Consider the following 19,642-nt stretch of genomic DNA (forward strand, 5'->3'; position numbering starts at 1 on the left):
ACATTTCTTTGGATTCATTTTTAAATTATGGATCCTTATTCTTGCTAAAGCTTGTCTGAGGTCTATCAAGTATTGTTCTTCAGTTTTAGACTTCATCACGATGTCATCAACCCAGCAGCCTTTGCAGTTGTATTTTATTGGTGGGAGGAGGTGATTCCGTTATTGCCCGAGCTTTGTTCTTGTCAATCTCTACACCTCTTTGATGAACAAGGAATCCCAAAAAGTTGCCCGACCTGACCCCGAAATCACATTTCTTTGGATTCATTTTTAGATTATGGATCCTTATTCTTGTTAAAGCTTGTCTGAGGTCTATCAAGTATTGTTCTTCAGTTTTAGACTTCATCACGATGTCATCAATGTATACCTCCATGATATGACCAATTAAGTCATGAAAAATGGCATTCATCGCTCTTTGATAGGTTGTACCAGCATTTTTTAGCCCGAATGGCGACTAAGTATTCATATGCTCCCACATGACTTAGGCACCTAAAGGCTGTTTTGTGTATATTTTCTTTAGCATTTTTATCTGATTATAACGGGCATTCCCATCCATGAAAGATAGGACTTTATGTTTGGCAACTGCATTTATGGATGAGTCAGCCATGGGCATGGGATATTCATCTTTAGGCGTAGCTCCATTTATGTTTCTATAGTCAACGTAACATTGAACTGCTTTCATTATAACTTTCAATACAGGTACAATGTTGGCCAACCACTTGACATATTAGGCAGGCCTAATAAATCTAATATTTACTAGCCTTTCAATTTCTCCTTTGATTTTCTCCTCGGTCTCCTTTGACATCCTCTGTGGTGCTTGCTTTACAGGTTTATATTCCTCCTTAATAGGCATCATGTGTTCTACTAAGGTTGCATCTAAACCTAGCATCTCAGTATAATGCCAAGCAAAATAGTTTTTGAACTCGTGCAATAGGTTGACTATCTTTGCTCGATCCTCCACTTCTAATAGGCCACTAACCTGTATAGGCCTTGGATCTTCCTTAATCCTTAAATCAATAGTCTCCAAGGGGTCTTGCACATCTGGTGGTGGCTTGTCAGGTTATACACATAAAAACTCGACTAACTCTGGATTATTGGGCAAGTCTTCTGGCCTATCCAGGTCATATATACATTCGGCCATTTGTATGGCTGCTTCCAACTCTCTTCCAAAAAACTTTTCTTCACCTCGGTTCTGGCTGCTTGAAGCTTATTCCCCTTGTTCATCAGCCAAGCTCTCCCTTTCCTGCTTCTTCTCTCTTTCATACATCAACAGTCTTTTGATTAAGGACCTGACTGCAACTACTTGGTCCTTTCTTCTTTGTTCTATCATTACCGGTGTTGGGGAGTTGGGACAATATGGGGCTTATCCCATTCTTCCTTGGTGAGGAATAATCCTTACTCTAGAAGCTTTTGGGCCGTCACCTTAGTCGAACGGCTGTTCTTATCAACTCCTAAGCATTGAAGAATCCCAACACTAGGATTGTAAAAGCCGGCTTCTGCCACATTAGTAGTGGGGAGAAATGACCGTGACTCGACCTCCACCATTTCCTAAAATCCTGGTTCCATGGCTCCCTCCCCGTGGTACTGCTACTTGTTGGTATATGGAGGAAGGCACATAGAGACTCTGAAGAATCTAATCTCGGCCTAGTAAAGCTCCATAAGTGGAAGTGTTGTCCACCACGAAAAGGCTAGTATGATTTGGTTGGAACCTAAGTCAACCTCTAGGGGCAATATCCCATAAGTTCTAGTGATGGCTCCAGAGAAGTTGGAAACTCTTGAAGGGCACTCCCTCCAGATGAGCAGTTACATAAATAGGCTTGAGATGGTTGGCTAGGATCAAACTTGGGTGACTGAAGACCATTATATCTGAGTATACTCTTTTAGGCTCTTTCTTTATGAGCTCAGGCAAACCTATTATGCCCGACTCCTATTTTCCTACCTCTTCAACACTAACATGTGCCATCATAGGTTCTGTTGCCAAGTAATCACCCTCTATTGGCAAGTTGATCATGCTTGGGACAAAACATGGCAGATAAAACATATTTCATGTTTACATGGAAGTTGCTAGGTTCAAGTAAGTCATTCTCCTTACCCCCAATGTGACTCATGAATTCATCTAACCAGGCTTGTGTTTCTTCGGGCAATATCAGCTCGGGTAGTGCTTCTTCTTGAGTTACGCCAAAGTTTGGCATTGGTCCTGGAACTTCGCAAAGAGTATCGATCAACAAAGGTGAGGGTATCCCCTTCTCAGGTGAGATAGTTCCAAAACATATAGGTTATGGGCTCCATCTTGGGGTTGGCATCATCACCATATCTTCTTAAGCTCTCCTCAAGATTTTGTACTTTCCTGGATAAGGGTTTTGTGGCACATGATCTCATTCCCCCTCAGTCTTGCTATTTTCCTTTTCTACCTCTTTCTTGCTCTTCCATTGAAGTTGATTTCTTCCCCCATGAGGTACTTTCTCAAACTTCACATTCTCAGAGGTTTCTGAGGTAGTGGGGATTTTTAATGAGTTCATGTGGGTTTTGTGCTGCCTCTGAATTCTCCTAATCATAGAGGCTCCCATTTCTTTGACGGGTATCCCATCATTTCCAAGCATATACCATTTTCGCCCGAGTCGGGCATGATTCTTCTTTGTGACTGGATTCACTATCATTTCCCTTCTTCTGACATGTCCATCGATATAGCTTGGCTGAGGTGGCCTCATATCCACCCATCTTGGTATTTTGGCTTCTCTATCCTCCACCTCTTCAGAGGCTTCATAATTTCTAAATACCTCTGATAAGCCCTTTGATTAAGAATCTTCTCCCAACCTTTGGAAAACATTCATGGAGGTCTCTTTGTCAGCTGTCCGTAAAATACTTATGCGGGCTTCATGTTCTTCTTTCTCTCTTCTTTTGATCAACTCCTGATCAATGATAGCTCATGATGCTGGTACTTCCAACTCACATTCACACTGACAACTACTGCATAATACCACTCATTTGACTATAGTTGTTTTAGGCTTCTCGGGCAACTTGATAGCTCATTCTGTTGGCCTATCAACTTGCCTCCTTTCTGCTTTGACTTCACAGGTAGCCTTCCATTTCCCTTTCTCAGCCCATGTCAAGTTGATCATGTTTATTGGGGCTTCTGGGAAGGGATCCGTGTCAATCATCATATTGGCTTGTGGTTTTTCCAGCAACAACTTTCCTTTCACTATAAGGTCTTATATCCAATCCCTAAACTGGACATAATTGGTTATGGAGTGATTGAAAGTATAATGTAACTTGCAATAATTTTTCCCTCTTAGTTCCTCTAGTTATGGCACCTTTTTGGTTATGTCGGGCACAATCACTCTTGCCTGTACCAATTATTCATAGATCTCCAAGGCCTTGATTAAATCAAAGGAATAACTCTGGTATTTAGGGGGCTTCATGAGGACAAATCCATCATCATTCATCACCAATTTCTGATCCTTGACTGGTTGGACTAACCTTTCACTATTAAAGGTTTAAAGGGGGTAGTCATCTCTGCTGCACACATGTCCATCCATTCTCTTCTATGACCATCACTTTCTTCTGGCTTTGCCTTTTCAAACTCCACTTGGTGAATTGCAGCTTTGCTTTTGTAGAAAGAATGAGCTTTAGATGAGTGTTTCACTTGTTGTTCTTCAAGCAACAGCTTCTCATACTTTGTGGCAACAATCACCAACTCTTGCAACTCATAAAACTGTACATCATAAAACTTCTTCCTCAAAGGCAGCCTCTAGGCCTTCTGAGTAATGGACATAAGTTAGACATGATTGATAGGGAATTGGCACCTCATTCTTGTCCTTCTAAACCTCATCATGAAGTCCTCTGTAGACTCATGTTCATATTGTTTTACCTCCACTAGGTCATTGATAGACATCTCGAGCTCCATCCTATAAAACTACTCATGGAAAGCCATCTCCATTTGCCCCCAATTAGCAATAGAATTTGGAGGCAATAGAGAATACCATTGAGATGCTAGGCCAACCAATGAGTTCCCAAACAATCTTAACTTATAATTAGGATTGTCTTCAAATGCCACGCAATGGTTGAAGAACTTGAAGATATAGTCTTTAGAGGATACACTGCCATCTTCCCCACTAAAAGTGGGAAACGTGGGCATCTTGAAGTAGAGTGGAAAAGGGTTCTGCTCATTAATATACTTCGGGTATGGCTTCTAGTAAGTGATTCTGAACAGCGGGCGAGCCTTGGGTTGGGCATTCTGGGCCACCATCCTCCTCAACTTGGTTAACTCGTCTCTGAGCTATTGGTTAGTTGTATTATTGTATGAAGTATGTGGAGGTTCCCACTTCGGGCTGTAATCATTGCCCAAGAAAATTTCCTTCCTTGGTTCGGGCTTCCTCCATTTAGCATCTCCTCCTTTACTGGCCAATGGTGAAAGCCTGTAAGGAAGAGGCTTGTCTGCCTTGGTACGTTCGCCTTTTCCACTAGGCTCTCTAATTGACTGAGGCATCCCATACTTCATTCTTTCTTGCCTGCTCTGCCCCCTACTATCTAGTGAAAATAATAGGGGGTCAGGCAACTCCACATCTAGGATTTCCTCCAACACTGGCAGACTAGTTCCAAATTCTTCCTTGTTTTTTCCCTTATCCTTTTTTTCTTCAAGCAAAAGAAACAGGGGAATAACTGGTTCTTTCTCAAGATTAGCTCATTTCATCACTTCCATGGCATAACCATTTTTTGGAGTAGAGAACTCCAGATCTAATCTTATTTGCAAACTCCCTGTTAAAGAACAGAGTCTGCTTACTTTTGCTCTGGTTTCCAGAGTGATTTTCTCCATACTTTTCAGCATTTGTACAATGGTGGCTTGCAAATCTTCATTAGTCACCTTTCCCCCTGACTTCTCAAATGAAGTCGAGCTTCCGAGAATATTTGGCCCTTGCAGGGAAGGAAAATCCTCTGGATGATTTGTCATGCTTGACCTTGGTAGACACTGGGGTGGCCCGTATTCTGTGTTCCACCTGAAGGTTTTCTCCTTCCTTCTTCTTCTTGGCATACAAGACTATGAATGTCCCACCGAGCTTGCCAAAACTATGTTCGCCCCCTAAATTTGCCATGGGCATCGCAGACATGCCGGGAATTTACTCTAACAAGGAACTGGCAGGTTGCGAGTGTGCCACTATTAGATGCCATAGTAGATGGGATTTGAATGATTGAGATTGCACCTGAGTTCGACTTCTAACCAAGAGATTGTGCCATTGAGTGGGAGTAGCTCAAATCAAGGTTCTTTCTTTGCCTTAAAGATAAGGACTTTACTTATATAAAGAAATGTAACATGTAAATGGCAGGGTTGCTGGAAGTGCAACTGATAGAGGAAAGTAAATGACTGGTATTGTAGATTGCTTGTGAACTAAATGACCAGAAATGAGTTGTACATAAACTACAAAGGATATCGATAATACCAGGTGAGTAGCAGAGCTAATAAACTAGACAAAAGATAGCTTTTCTAAGGAATCTATTGCTTAAAAGAACTGGGATATGGGCTGATTACAGCTTTTGGATGCAAATCTGGCTTGAGAACATAGTTTGTATGTTTGTATGTTTGTTTGTTTGATTGGTTGAGTATCCTTGTCTCTGAGGCCTCTTCTTCCTTTTATAGGCAAATTAGCCCGACTGATGTGACTTTGCTTTTTCCCGAAAGCATTTGGAGGGTAGTGACTCATCATCTTTTTACTTGGATTACCATTAAAAAGTGTTTTTTGGCTGATTGTGAGTTAGTCTCCATCACTTGACATTTAAATCATAGACACATGATCTATGCATTAATGGGGAGGTGCCAATTTGTCTTTGAGCCTAGTGCTGGGTTTCGGGCAAGTCTTCTTTTAATTGGCATCTCTGGGCTTCTTTATTCTTGCAGCTCAATGTTCAAATATTAACTCAAACATCTATTTTCAATTTCAATGTCCATTTTCTGTATCATTGAATACCACGTAGTATAGAATAAAATTCCAAAATATGATAGGACAAACTCCAGAAATGATAACATTCCTCCGAACACACTGATCTCAAGTACAAAAAAAATATCTTACGGTGCTGCTCTTTGGATGGCACTAATCGTGTTCCTACTCAAGCATTAGCGAATCAAAAGAGGAACAAGGCCGAAACGACCTTCTTCGTCAATGCTTACATACCTTAAAACATATTTTCTCCAATAAAAACATGGATTTTTTCTCATTATTATAGCAGAACAACAAACCATTACCAACCCTTATTTTCACGTTCTCTAGTCTGCGCAAGTGCTACGGCAACTTTAGCACCAACAAGTGCATTGTTCTTCACCAGTCCAATGTCTAAATGTTGGTTACCTAACTGACTTGATAATGAAGAAAGCTGGAGTGTCATCATAAAATTAATTGGCAATATGAGAAGTAGTCCAACCTTATATAATCACATATAAGGTCTCTCCTCTCATCAATGTGGGATTCATTCTCAACACGTCCCCTCACATAACACATGGACAATACAACGGGGTGACGTGGATCACATGTGGCCGTTTGACTTCACACGGGAGACAACTTGCCCTAATACCATAAAGAAAGTTAGGATTCTACTATAAAACCAATTGGCAATATGAGGAGTAGCCCAACCTCTTATAAGCATATACAAGGTCCCTCCTCTCATCAATATGAGATTCATTCTCAACAGATAAATCGAACATATGAAAAAAATTACATAAAATTTCATGAGAATTTCATCTTAATATAGCCTCCTATATACCTTAGGCTTGAATGAGTCAACGCCATACGTAAGGAGTTAGAAGATGAATCCATCATTGTTGTGCAAAGAAGAATAGATAAAGGATACTCGAAGCCAGTGAAGCTTCTCCAGTCAGCTCCTTCACTCTCTTGAGTAAGAATGGAGTTGCATCATTTCCTATTGTGCTCTTATCCCTGAGAAGACAACTTCAATTAGCATATATAAAGATATAACATTTCACTGAAGATTACTGTTGACAAGAACACGACGTTTTACCTAGCTTCTTCAGGGGCTTTCTGTATTGCAGACTCAATTAAACTTCCAGAAGCTGAGTGTTCTTTAGGAATTAGCACCGCAATCAAAATTCCACCTCCAAGCTCAAGTTTCAGATTTGCATGTGTGTGTGTGTCTGTGTGTGTAAGAAAGGCGTATTACTGTAAGTTTTACATATAATTTATAGGAAGAAAGATGAATTGACTTTGTAACTTGCCTATAAGCTGAGCAGTCTTGTGGAGTATCGACATGGCAAGGCAGGTATAACAGGCAAATGATCGAATAAAAGAAAGAACAAAAAATTGGTCCTTATGAACCTGTTAACATAATTGGTGCAACCTATAGAATTGTCAGAGAGCTGGGCCGAAAGCCCACTCTCAACGTCAATATTGTTACTCACTTAGAATTATCAGAGAGTCGGATTGAATGTCCACTTTCAACAACACAGATATTGTTCCTAACTTTTCAACAACATCGATATTGTCCCTAACTTGGTAATTATCACTGCACAATCCCATGTGGGATGTTTTATCACAAAATGCCGAAGTATTAATTGGCGTGGAGTTAAGATATTTACACTATTCTTTTCTCACAGATACAGCCAATGTGAAATATTTCTACGCAACCCTTTAAAGCTGTTTGCGCACACGTACTTTTTTCGTTCCATGTGTTATCACACCAGAAGTTTTCTATATTTGACACTTTCTCCATCCAAAGACAAATTTCTTTGATTTTGGCCCAGTTTAACAAAACAAATACAAAATGATGATTCCATTAGTTCTAACAGTAGCCCATTTTTCTATAAGTTGCGGATTGAATCTATCGTCAGCCCCTCCCTCCCATGCCAACTGTGATGAGGTTCGTGCAGTTTGACCATTTTGATCGCACTGATAGAGAGGCTGATGCCCATTTTAATCAAGGACAATTTTTCATCGTCCTACTAAGGAATATGATTATCGAATCCGAGTTCAGCCTGACTTTGACCCATATTTGAGTAACAGTGCTGTTTGAACTCATAAAACTAAGCACATAACTGACACTCTTTAATACAGGGGTCAAACACAGAACACGGAGCGTGATATCAAATTTGTGTGCTATTTTTTAATTAAAAGATAAAAAAAAATTACAATGAGGATCCTTTAGAAATTTGTGTGCTTAACCCACAAAAAAAAAAAAAAAAAAAAACTATTGCTCAAGTAACGGTTGGCCTAGGATCCTTATGGAGGCTTCGTACCAGCATCTTCAACATTCAAAAACTAGCTTGTCGATTTCTTTTCATCAATTTTCGTCATGTACTTCATGAGGCTAACTTCATTGTTGATGTTCTTGTTTTGATTGTGTCACACTTTTGGTGATAATCAGCTTTGGATACCCTGTCTTCCAAAGGAAGCTCTTGCTCGGCAAATGTGAGATTTCATTTATTATTTTGGACACCTAGTTATCCTAAGATCAAATCCAATGGTTGGGTTAAAACTCAAAACTTCAGTTTTAAACTCGCCCAAAAATTCTTCCAAAAAAGGGTTTTGGGTTAAAACTTTTTTTTGGGCCAAATTTACCCGAGAAAATGAGCCGAGGTTAGTGGCTGGGACCTAGCGTTGCGACTCAGTTGCTGACACTGTCAGCCACTTGCAGAAAGACCAATGACTATTTTCTTTATCGGAAGGCCCACGTGATTCAACTAAGGTCTAGATTCAATTTTTTTCTAAATAATTTATAAATACATTAAATTCAACGATTGAAAACGAATATAAGCAAATCTAATGGTAAAAAAAAAAAAAATCTAAAAACAAAAAATTAAGTCCAACGGCTAAAACAATTAAAAAAAATTATAAATCCAACGGCTTGCCGTAATAATGTAGTTCAACTTCGCCTTTGACGAGAATAAAATCTAAAATCTCTCACTTATAAATGAAAAATATCACTTAACTGTAGTACTAGTGGCAATTTTGTTTTCTTTTGAAAAAAACCAAAAAATAAAATAAGAATTTGTTTGCCAGTAAATGGAATGGATATTTGGGGGACATTTTGGTAAATCTGATAAGAAATACAACGACCACAAGTCATAAACTGCTGTTTCCATCTCCTGTTTCCCTCCTCTGCTTTCTTGCTCACATGGCCATGGCGTCCAGACTCTCACCTACTTCGATTCTTAATCTTCCAATCCCAGCTAGAAATCTCCCAAACCACCCTCACAGAATACCTCTTTTTTCTATTCCACCACCTCTGGATCTCCATGCAAATTCCTCCTTCAATTCAACAACCATTTCGCGCTCTAAAGGACGATCATCGCCACCGGCACTTGGTGCTGTCCAAGAGGAAGTCGCCCAGTCCCCAAGTTCAGAGCGCACCGGAAATTCAGAAGCTTCCCCTTCTTCCTCTTCCAAGCTCGTTCTCGTCATTGGCGGCACCGGCGGCGTTGGTATTCCCCAAGTGGTCCTGCTTTGCTTTACTAGCTCTTCATATGCTTACATATACCATCTTTGTTTTTTTTTTTTTTTTTTAATACTTTTCGAGTGATATTCTAATCTAATTTAAACTGTTGCAGGGGTGACACCCTCTTATTATTTATCTATTATTATTTAAGCGATATTTTAATCTAGAGTTAGACAGTATAGACATCTTTTAACACTATGTATGTAGTATATATGCGCATGTGTGTAAATGTATGTATGTATGTGTTTGTCAGTTTGTGTGTGTATTTATGTATGTATGTGTGTATATGTGTATGTATGTATGTGTGTGTGGATATTACTAGTACTTTTATTTTGTATGGAATTCTATTTTTGGGTATTTGTAATTGATGTTGGTTTATGTGCGTTATAGAAACTGAGTCTTGTGATTGTGGAAATGCGATTGGTTTTGTAGTGATTAGTAAAGTAGGTGTGTATCTGTATCAAATAAGTACTCCCAAGATTTTTACCTCTTTTATGATTTTCTTGGCAACTTTGTAACCTTAATCTCATTCCAGGTCAGCTGGTGGTGGCTTCGTTGCTCGACCGGAATATCAAGTCCCGACTATTGTTGCGTGACCCCGAGAAAGCCACTACATTATTTGGTGAACACGATGAAGAAACATTGCAGGTACCAATTTCTGTGTAAGTAATTTATCTGGAGATTCCTATCAATCAATCACTCAAATGTTTTGCATATATTTCTGTTAAGTAATTTATCTGGAGCCTTGTGATTTATATACTAAGACACGAGGTTGAGACTTAACCGAGCCAAACACTTGGATTAATTATAGTAGGTGACATTTAACATGTGGATGAATTGTCTATGCTTTCCCCATTCCCTTAATAATTTCTTCCTCCAAATTATTTTTTGAGGATGAATGCATGCATTTTCTTGCTTTAAATTTGCATCCTTCCACGAGGAGTAGGGGTATAAGTTCTAAATATTCGAAACTTGTTAGGTATTCAAAGGGGACACTCGGAATCCAGAGGATCTGGATCCATCTATTTTTGAGGTTGGTGCTTTAAGTTCAGTTGCTTGTACCTTTCTTCCATTTATTGGATATAAGTGTCTCTATGATTAAGGATTCTGAAGTATTAGTTTTACAATGTCTTATCTTTTAGGGAGTCACCCATGTGATTTGCTGCTCGGGAACTACTGCCTTTCCTTCAAAGCGGTGGGAAGGCGATAATACACCAGAAAGAGTTGGTTAGAATTATCCATTTTGAAACTTTTTCTTTACGAGTGAGCAAGAATCTCCATCATACAACTTGTTGCATTATTTATCTTCTATTCGGATTTAATAGATTGCTGAACAGCCTTGCATACCGAATAGATTCATAAATTTTGTGCCAACTTCATGGACATGCTTGCATGGGTAGTATGCTCACAACCGAATGTTCTTATTCATCTAGAACTATGCTTTCAGAGATTTTGACTTTAAACTTTTTGTTGAAGATTGGGAGGGTGTGAGAAATCTTATATCTGCACTGCCTTCATCGCTGAAGAGAATTGTTCTTGTATCATCAGTAGGCGTAACCAAGTCAAATGAACTGCCATGGAGGTAATACTAATTCACTTGGAACTACATTTAGGGATTTAAATGCATCAGATTTGTGTAGCGTTCAAAATTTCATAGTTTCATAATAAGATCCCAACAGGGAATTGATAATAGTTCATAGTATGGCTGGAACTCATGCATTGCATCTAATAAGCAGCGGCATAGAAACCATATGAGGCTTGTGAACCTTTCATTTGAGGCACAAATAAATTTACAGAGCTTTCCAGCAAGCTTATGTTTAAAAGATTGTGTGATGCAGCCAACTGTAGGTCTGACGGTAGTAGCTTGTGTCCTTGTTTTCTTGACATTCTTGTTCATTCCCTTCGAACAATTTACAGCAATCAAAGTGCCAAAGTTCCTGTCCTACATCACATACAGGATGCATTTAAAGGATGATATTTTTTCTCCTTTTACAAAATGAGACTCCTTGCAATTCAAGAATCTTCTTAAGCACTGTTTACTTGTACCAATAACAGCTTATTTTTGCGAATGGTTATCTAGTTTCGGAATCTCGGATTGGTTCTTCTTCATAGCGCAGATGTGAGATTTATTGGCTATATAGTTCTTCGGGAGTAATGTAGCATTCTTGTACCTCTTCTTGTTATGGCTTTAAAAATTTTGAAGATGTGACATGAACTCGATTTGGAACTGACCATGTTCATACAATTGGTTCATGATGAACAGATGAAGTGAGTTTCACTTTTCTATCTTCTTCTCACATAGAATAATTGAATTACATTGTTTTGTAGCATTATGAACCTTTTTGGCGTTCTCAAATATAAAAAGATGGGGGAGGATATGCTTCGTAATTCTGGCCTACCATTTACAATAATCAGGTTTGTGTAAACTCGTTAATGTACTTGTCTTTTAATTCTGACTCTCTGAGAGACAATAGAACTTTCATAAAGCAGCTGTATATGGCAGACTTCAAGTTAGAGAAATGCAGCTGATTATTCTTTCAGTGGTTGCTTATATCGTTCTTGGTGCGTTTCAGACCTGGTAGATTGACAGATGGACCTTACACATCATATGATCTTAATACATTGCTCAAAGCTACAGCTGGCAAACGGCGTGCAGTCCTATTAGGTCAAGGTACTTCAATTGCACCGAGCATTGCATAGATGAATTAGAGGTTCAGTACATGAGGCTCAATTATGGGTCCTCTGGTCTTGTATAAAAAATTTAGCATCAATTGGCAGCACCGCAAAAAGCAGAAGAACACAAAACCATATTAAATAAGAGGTTACGAAATGTCAAGTAAATGAAGGCTGCTTTGGCAGAATGTCAAGGGAATACTTTGCTTTAGGATGAGACATAGGCGGAAGGGGAAGGGTTCAATATGGGAAACTGCTGTGTCTATATTTGTTTGTTCCTGGCTTTTAGCAACCTAATACAACTGATGCTGCCTTAGTAGATGCCTAGTCTGAGTCTGGAGCATTGCTCAGTAGCTAGTAAATTATCCTGCATCAAGCAACACATTGAGCCAACCATGTGGGAAGGCTTAATTGTGTTGAGTTGAATATGGTGATTTAAATATCTCAAAATTAAATTTCTGCAAGACTCCAATATATTCCTGTCATACCTCACCAAGTCCTAAAGTTCAGGAAAGAATGATCGTCTGCGTACATGGTTTTTTTATTGAGTTCCTTGCTAGAATGTCTTTAATCGGTTCATATTTTTTTATGGGAACCAGGTGATAAGCTAGTTGGAGAGGTTAGCAGGCATGTCGTTGCTGAAGCTTGCATACAGGCGTTGGACATAGAATGTACCGAAGGACAAATTTTTGAAGTCAACTCGGTCGAGGTAATTTTCTAAAGATGATTGCAGAAGTTAGGAGGTCACCACATAGTAATGTATGTCTGGTCTCAATTTTAAACATCCCTTGGCATTTGAACTCAAACTTCATGTCAGTCTTTAAGTATATCTGAAGATTTACTGACCACAACTACAGAGGAAAAGCGCCTGAATTGAAAGGTCATGCGTTAATACTTAACCTAACTAATAGTGGGAGCCTGTAAATTGCTCTGTGATGCTTCTAAAGGAAAATTTAAGGTTTTGATAATCTACATTGCATGTTGAAAGGTGAATGGTGTCCTTGCTTAATTGTTTCTAGGGAAATTTGAACCTCTCTTATATAAGACCCAGAAAAAGCTTTCGTAGACTCTTATTAGCTTCCACAGTTTGGCTAGTTGTGCGTGGTTCCTCAGCTGCATTCTTTTTGGCTTGTTGAAATTGATGTTGGCTTATCAGCAACCCATATGAACATGGAAGCCCAAGTGGAATGTGAATTCTCCATCCGGATGGGGATGTTGCAGTTTCTAGGCCACCTATTTCCATGAGCTCGCCAGGATATACATCCTGAAAGTGTCCCTTCAAGTTTGGATGTCAGGAAAAGTGACACCTGAAGCCGAATAAGTAGCTGTTAGAATAAGGAATAGAACATAATGAGGCAACAAAATAAGTCTTTGGGAATGAACTTGAATTGAGGGAGATGACCGGAATCAGTTTCCATTCTATTTTTCCCCCTCAGTTTCCGTTCTAGTTTTTCCCCTCGGTGTACACTGCTTTTGACCCTTCACGATTTGGAACACGCTGGATATTGCAGCCGTGTGTTATTAGAGATCTGTTGCATCTGTGATAGAAATATCAAGGATTCCAATTAACCCTATCATGTTGTTATTCTTTGAGGAATTCCTTTCCAACGGAAAAATCTTGTACTGTGCAGGGAGAAGGCCCAGGAAGTGATCAGCAAAAGTGGCGGGAATTGTTCAAAGCTGCCCGAGCTCAATGACTATATTTTTGGATTTCATTTGGATCATTCATGTATATCGACGATACTGTTTGGAAACAACATATATAAATGTCTGTATAGTGTAAATAACTACTGTGTAATACTTCGATTAAGATCTGTAAATTTTGTTCCCTTTCGTTTGCTTATCAGTTGCTCGTGCATCCTCTAGAAGTGATCTCATGTTCTAAACATCCACACTGAAACTAGAGAATCTTGGTTTGTATGTGAGTTTCTAGGTACCATTTTCTTGCAATTCTTCTCCTTTAGTGGACAAACTATAGAATATTTATGTAAACTTTTACTTTGCATCTGCCACAACAAAACCACTCTAGCACACAACGGAACTAGCCACAACCAAGTATCGAACTCATCACAAAAATATATCATCCTTGCCATTGTGTCACTTGTGAAACGGCAATGCGACAAGATATTCAACTCGAGATGAGTTAAAATTTTATTCATTAGGTGGCAAATTACATGATCTAGGGGCATAAACAAAACTCAACTGAGTAGCAGTTCCCAACTGAACTGCATAACAGTAACTCCATCTTACCATCGTCTATCTAGAAAAAGTTATATTACCATATACAAATCTGGATTCCGAAAGAACAAAAAAGAAGGGAAAGAATCCACAGAGGGAAGACGAACGGAACAGATACGAAGATAATAATGTTACAATCTAACTTTCAAAAGTCTCTGTTACTAATAAATTCTCCTTTTGTATCCCAGGGACGACTTTCAAAAGATTTCCCTATCATACTGCGACTCTGGTTTACAGTCCCATCCTCACAGCCGTACTCTGGAAAGTAATCGAGGAAAGTTTTGCTTCCTAGCTCATCAATTCCATTAAAGAGGAAGTTCACCAGCAAGTCCTACGGATTAGATTTTACGTAAGAAACTGCACTGCACTGCACTGATGTAAGAAAATCAAATTCATTCATGTCTAATAATACCTTAGCTTGTGTCTCCCCAATCAACTTTTTCAGTAGTGCGTGTCCTGGATCCTGCTTTCATATGTTACCTCAACAAAATAAGTCACATAAACAGAAAATTGGGGATTAAAGTTAAACTCTAACTTTAGCCAACCAGATTAGGAGATCATTCAACCCGTATAATGCTCGGTTTCACTGCTCAACTTTTGTCAATTTTTGGCATCACAAATCGTTCTTAAACCTTTCCGAATGCCCATTTTCCTCATGGCATGCAAATATAAATATTATGAAAGTGATCACATTGGCCGAAATGTTCATTTCATAATCTTCCAACATTTCCAGCGATAAATCTACCACACTGGGGAAATACCTTTGTTTCTTTTCTTCATTATCTTTGTGTTTCATACCTAAAACACTGATTTTTTAAGCGTTGAGAGTAAACCGAAGGGATGCACGATGACTTCACAAGAAAATCTATTCCAGAATCATATAATAAATCACAAAGAATTCATACAACAGATGCAGAATGTGTGTAACAAAAAACTTGGGAAAGATAATAAATCACCTTCTCTGCTCTCCATGTTAGATATCTATGTTGTGCTTCACGGTTACATATAATTTGGGAGGCATTTGTCTCCACTACTGCTTGGTCCATCAGCACAAGCCATGCCTGCAGGAGCAAGAGGAAGTTGTCGTATATTGCAATTTGGAATCCTACAGGTTAATTGTCCTACAATATGAACATTTGATATCCAATTCCACTTGACGGCATTACGAAAATATCACAAATTTGGGGCCATAAAGTCCATCAAATCTATACCTTGTAATAATCCATGAATGCAGAATATAATACATCATAATTTTTGGGGCTTGACGTAAATCTTGTCCATATCACAATTGGTGAAAAGAATTTAAGTGACTCGCTCGTAAGCTTTCCTCCCCAGGGTAAAAGCTGCATGATATCTGAGTTCAGTTGCAATGCAATATCTCTTAAGAAGGATTGGAAATTACTATTGAATCGACATCCTACATTAGGTGCGCCAGTTCGAATCATTCCACATACCTCAGAATATTTAACACCAAGAGGTATTAGGCTTTTATAGTATTTGTCTCTGTAATGCCTTTGACTGATTACATCGTGCAACGGATTGAGGTCCCTATAAATGATTAATCACAGGTAAGCTCTTCAATATATATGAACGATGCCAAACCCACAACAGCAAAAAAATTACAGTTCTGTTGCACTAAAACTAATAATTTGAGAGGATACAAAAGTGAGGTAAATGGTGGAGTTGTTAGATCACCACATCCAACATGAACTAAAAAAGACAAATAATTTAACGACATATCAAGCCAGAAAGTTGGACTTCTATAAATAACTGTGCTAAATATGGCCTGGTCAGATTATGAAGAGGTAACTCAAATCCAATGCAATAAGAGATTGTGTATAAAATTCTAAAAGGATGGAAACTGGAAAAGCAAACGAATCATACAAGAAAAAGTAGGACGCCAATATATTTGTAATTTTGTTCTTGTAACTCACCCCTAGCTTTTCATAAAAGAAAAAATAAATGTATTTGTGTTTATGCTTAAGATTCGGAGTAATAATTCACAAAGGAACAACAATACATTGATAAATAAGAGCTTACAGCACAACTATGTTTATATTTGCACTGGTGAAGAAGTTGGCACAAAATATGGGCATATCAAATTCGGGTTCCGGGAAGACAGCAAAATCCAAAATCTGCATACAGTTTATGATACAACAGTTATTGGCATTGCAAAGGAAAATGTGAGTAGTTCTATAGATCATAACAGAATATACAATACATGCACTACTTCAAGGAAAAGTTATGCTGATTAAATTCCGCTACAACAGCAGTATATGGCTTCAGCTCTATTTATGGTTCACCTTCTAAATGCTAATTGCTAATTCAAATTGTGTGATATTATATTATTATTGTCCCTTCATAGCGTCAAGAGTGGGAAAAGATCTAACATGACAAAATAAACTTAACCATGAAGCTAGTTGGGAAGCAAATTACTGTAGATATAAAACCGATCAAGCCTTTTGTCAAGAAAATTAATATTCGTGGGGCTACAGCACATTTCGCACAGGACATGTAACCATCTCTATTTATGTAGACAATTCCGAAAAACATAAATCACCCTACAGTTGATTTTCCAACTGGTCTGTAACAAATTTCGTCCATCAATTTCACACGCTACCTCAAATGAACTACCTCTATTTGAATATGCTGGTGAAATACTATTTTGAAATATAGCAAACTGCAGAAAATTCATTAGCTGACTTATTGCACCAGGATTATAGCAATGATAAATCAAACTGAAACTAACATATTGAATAAAATGGAGCCTTGTGAGCATCATAGAGTAAATAAAAAGACATGTTAAAGCATGATACCTGCATTGTTTGGCTCTCAATGCATAAGCTTCGTAGATGTCTGATTTTAGTAGCTTCGAATGATAACATTTGAATATCTGCTTTACCATCCATTGAAATCCTGGAATTATATCTTTCCTGAAGACGTACAAAGGAATGTTAAATATTATGAGAGGTGGTTATATTGTGACGTATTGATAATTTGATACTATCAAAGCAGCAAAAGAGTTCTCACAAATGAAAAAAAAAAAATTGTTCAAGAAATGGCCAATGTGGAAGTTGCAAAAGTTCATTATCTTCTAGCAAAGCACTTTAGTTAGAGACTATATGAATTTAATACTTATTAAACGGAATTGAATATGAAGGATATACTGCTGGCAAACATGATACGATCCTTGCTAAAATTGCAATCAATCAGTTAACATCTCACATTCTGAGGATTCAATTTCATTTTTTGACAGAATTTGGGCAGTCGAATACAACAGTGCTTTCAGCTAACTCTACTGAAACCATACCGAATTGATGTCCTTTCATTGAGTCCTCCTAAATTGCATTGGTTTATCCTAAAGATTTCATTTCAATTGGAATTTAGTTATTCACCATGTACAAGGATCCCCGCTAAGCATCCATGGCTGAATGGTTATAGCGCCCAACTCATAATCAGCGAATTCATAGGTTCAATTCCTACTGGATGCATGCCAATGGGACCGCATGCCAAAGCAGAACAATTCTTTTTTTGTAATGTGAAAAAGATTGTTTTCAAAGAAACTACAAAACCAGTCGATCAATTCACAGATAGATTTCTATCCGGTATCTCCGTGGGTAGAAATAAAGATAGGGATCCAAGCAACGGCTTGGTGATTTTTGGAAATGTTTTGAGAAAAAAAAATGTATCAAACCACACATTTTGAATGAGCCACATGGTGCGAATATAGGACTTGATGACCTGACCACCTACCCAAGCACTCTGGACAATGCCTGAGCACCTTGGTCGAAGACAAATCAGATCTCTATCTTGAGTTGAGCACTCACAATGCTCAGTTTCCAGTCCTAAGTACTAGCCCAACCCTAGTGCTCGGGATAGCACTGGCTTGGTGATTGGGATCCCACGTCCCTACTGGCCCTGACACCTCGGGGGAGAATCATCACAAAGGTGATTTGACACTCAAATGAAGTATGGAGAACATGTTCCTAACCACACACAAATTGAAAGTCAATAGACACTTTATATTCCAACACCAAGTAATCCTTTTCTCCCATGTAAAAAAAAATTCCAGTTAAATCGAGCACTTATACTGGTGATGTATAATCTATGATGATGGTTATAAAGAAAGACTTGGCACTTCACACGATTGGGAACAAAGCTCCACCTAACTTACTGTAAGTTCCCTAGGGGCCAATTAAGGGAGGCCGAATCGAGAAACATATGGAGGCCAAAGCCGCTCAAATATGCTCAGTTGCGACATACGTTGAGCAAAAGTCCGAAGCGCTTTTCATATGTTAGATTCCTCATATGTGCATTTACTGATCTTCATACCATAATTTTCCTATTCCCTGCTTCTTTCTAACTGATGAAGTTCTCATTCAATAGGAACATCCATGTAGTAATGTGATTATTTAACCACAAATGCACAAAACCATTTATGCTAACACACATTTAAAATTGCACAATTAAAAAAATTAATACAGCAACTAATTCCCAAACTAATCCACCCAAAAGAAAAAAGCCATTTATAAAGCTCCAAAAATGGCACTCCACCATTTTATTTTCAAGAAACAGGTGTGCAGCAAACCAGCATTCAATAACTTTGAAAGATAATAGAAAATATTTCTTCATCCAAGAATTGCAATGCCAAAGGCCCAAAACTTCAAATCACACCAGATCTAAGATGTATGCTGAAAGGCAACAGAATGCATACAGGTGTGTGTGTGTGTGTGTGTGTGTTTATAAATGTATAAATACATATATACCTGCAAGGGAGAAGGTTCCAGATGGGTGTGGAGTTTGGTTTCCTCCAAAGCAAAGTGAATGAATTTCTTGTAAGAAGCTGCAGAGAGTTGTTGGGAAATGAGTCTCTGCTGCTTCCTCCTCCTGCTGCTGCTGCTGCTGCAAATACTAGAGAACAATACAGTGCTGATTGATGGCAAAGGTTTTTTGGGTATGCAAAACCTTAGAGAAGAAGAACACTCCATTGAAGAGAGAGAGAGAGAGAGAGAGAGAGAGAGAGAGAGAAACTTGCACTGAGGCAATCAACCACCAACAGCAACCATAAAAATTCAATAAACCCCTCTCTGATGGGGTTTAGGATTTTTCCTTTATTTATTTATTATTTTTTTTATATTTTCTGGTGTTGCTAAAGATGGTAAGACTGCTCCTCAGTCAGTGTGTTGGGTTCAACTCTATCCGGTAATACAGAAGTGGTAGTGAGCAGAAATCTACATGGACCCCACCTCGTATGCTTCATTCGGACAGTAGGACAGTGCTTGTCTTAGAAATTTTCTCG

General features: G+C 38.5%; 2 protein-coding genes across 2 annotated transcripts; one reads left to right on the forward strand and one right to left on the reverse strand.

Moving 5' to 3' along the window:
- The first annotated feature begins 9,019 nt into the window (after positions 1 to 9,019).
- LOC137716020 (NAD(P)-binding Rossmann-fold superfamily protein) lies at positions 9,020 to 13,948 on the forward strand. The gene is made up of 9 exons (XM_068455405.2): positions 9,020 to 9,418; positions 9,968 to 10,080; positions 10,412 to 10,465; positions 10,575 to 10,659; positions 10,909 to 11,014; positions 11,761 to 11,847; positions 12,006 to 12,103; positions 12,705 to 12,814; positions 13,737 to 13,948. The coding sequence occupies exons 1-9, from the start codon at positions 9,112 to 9,114 to the stop codon at positions 13,800 to 13,802; spliced, it is 1,026 nt and encodes a 341-aa protein (XP_068311506.1). The 5' UTR covers positions 9,020 to 9,111; the 3' UTR covers positions 13,803 to 13,948.
- Positions 13,949 to 14,232: 284 nt separating this feature from the next.
- HY2 (phytochromobilin:ferredoxin oxidoreductase, chloroplast / phytochromobilin synthase (HY2)) lies at positions 14,233 to 19,534 on the reverse strand. The gene is made up of 8 exons (XM_068455406.2): positions 19,110 to 19,534; positions 17,160 to 17,276; positions 16,384 to 16,478; positions 15,798 to 15,891; positions 15,555 to 15,686; positions 15,300 to 15,404; positions 14,756 to 14,806; positions 14,233 to 14,674 (listed from the first exon to the last, which is right to left on the reverse strand). Exons 1-8 carry the CDS (start codon positions 19,329 to 19,331, stop codon positions 14,489 to 14,491), a joined length of 1,002 nt encoding a protein of 333 aa, XP_068311507.2. The 5' UTR covers positions 19,332 to 19,534; the 3' UTR covers positions 14,233 to 14,488.
- Positions 19,535 to 19,642: the final 108 nt, after the last annotated feature.

Source organism: Pyrus communis, chromosome 3 (assembly GCF_041283825.1).
Source record: "Pyrus communis isolate YQ-2024b chromosome 3, ASM4128382v1, whole genome shotgun sequence".
Lineage (NCBI taxonomy): Eukaryota > Viridiplantae > Streptophyta > Magnoliopsida > Rosales > Rosaceae > Pyrus > Pyrus communis.

What these genes read in the sequence shown, in the direction of transcription:
- LOC137716020 (XM_068455405.2), top strand. Translation starts at nt 9,112, where the DNA reads ATGGCCATGGCGTCCAGACTCTCACCTACTTCGATTCTTAATCTTCCA. An exon ending in TGCAGTCCTATTAGGTCAAG is followed by an intron (nt 12,104 to 12,704) that starts GTACTTCAATTG and finishes TATGGGAACCAG; the next exon opens with GTGATAAGCTAGTTGGAGAG. An exon ending in TTGAAGTCAACTCGGTCGAG is followed by an intron (nt 12,815 to 13,736) that starts GTAATTTTCTAA and finishes TGTACTGTGCAG; the next exon opens with GGAGAAGGCCCAGGAAGTGA.
- HY2 (XM_068455406.2), bottom strand. Translation starts at nt 19,331, where the DNA reads ATGGAGTGTTCTTCTTCTCTAAGGTTTTGCATACCCAAAAAACCTTTG. An exon ending in CATTCATGGATTATTACAAG is followed by an intron (nt 15,405 to 15,554) that starts GTATAGATTTGA and finishes TTGCTCCTGCAG; the next exon opens with GCATGGCTTGTGCTGATGGA. An exon ending in TTGGGGAGACACAAGCTAAG is followed by an intron (nt 14,675 to 14,755) that starts GTATTATTAGAC and finishes TCTAATCCGTAG; the next exon opens with GACTTGCTGGTGAACTTCCT.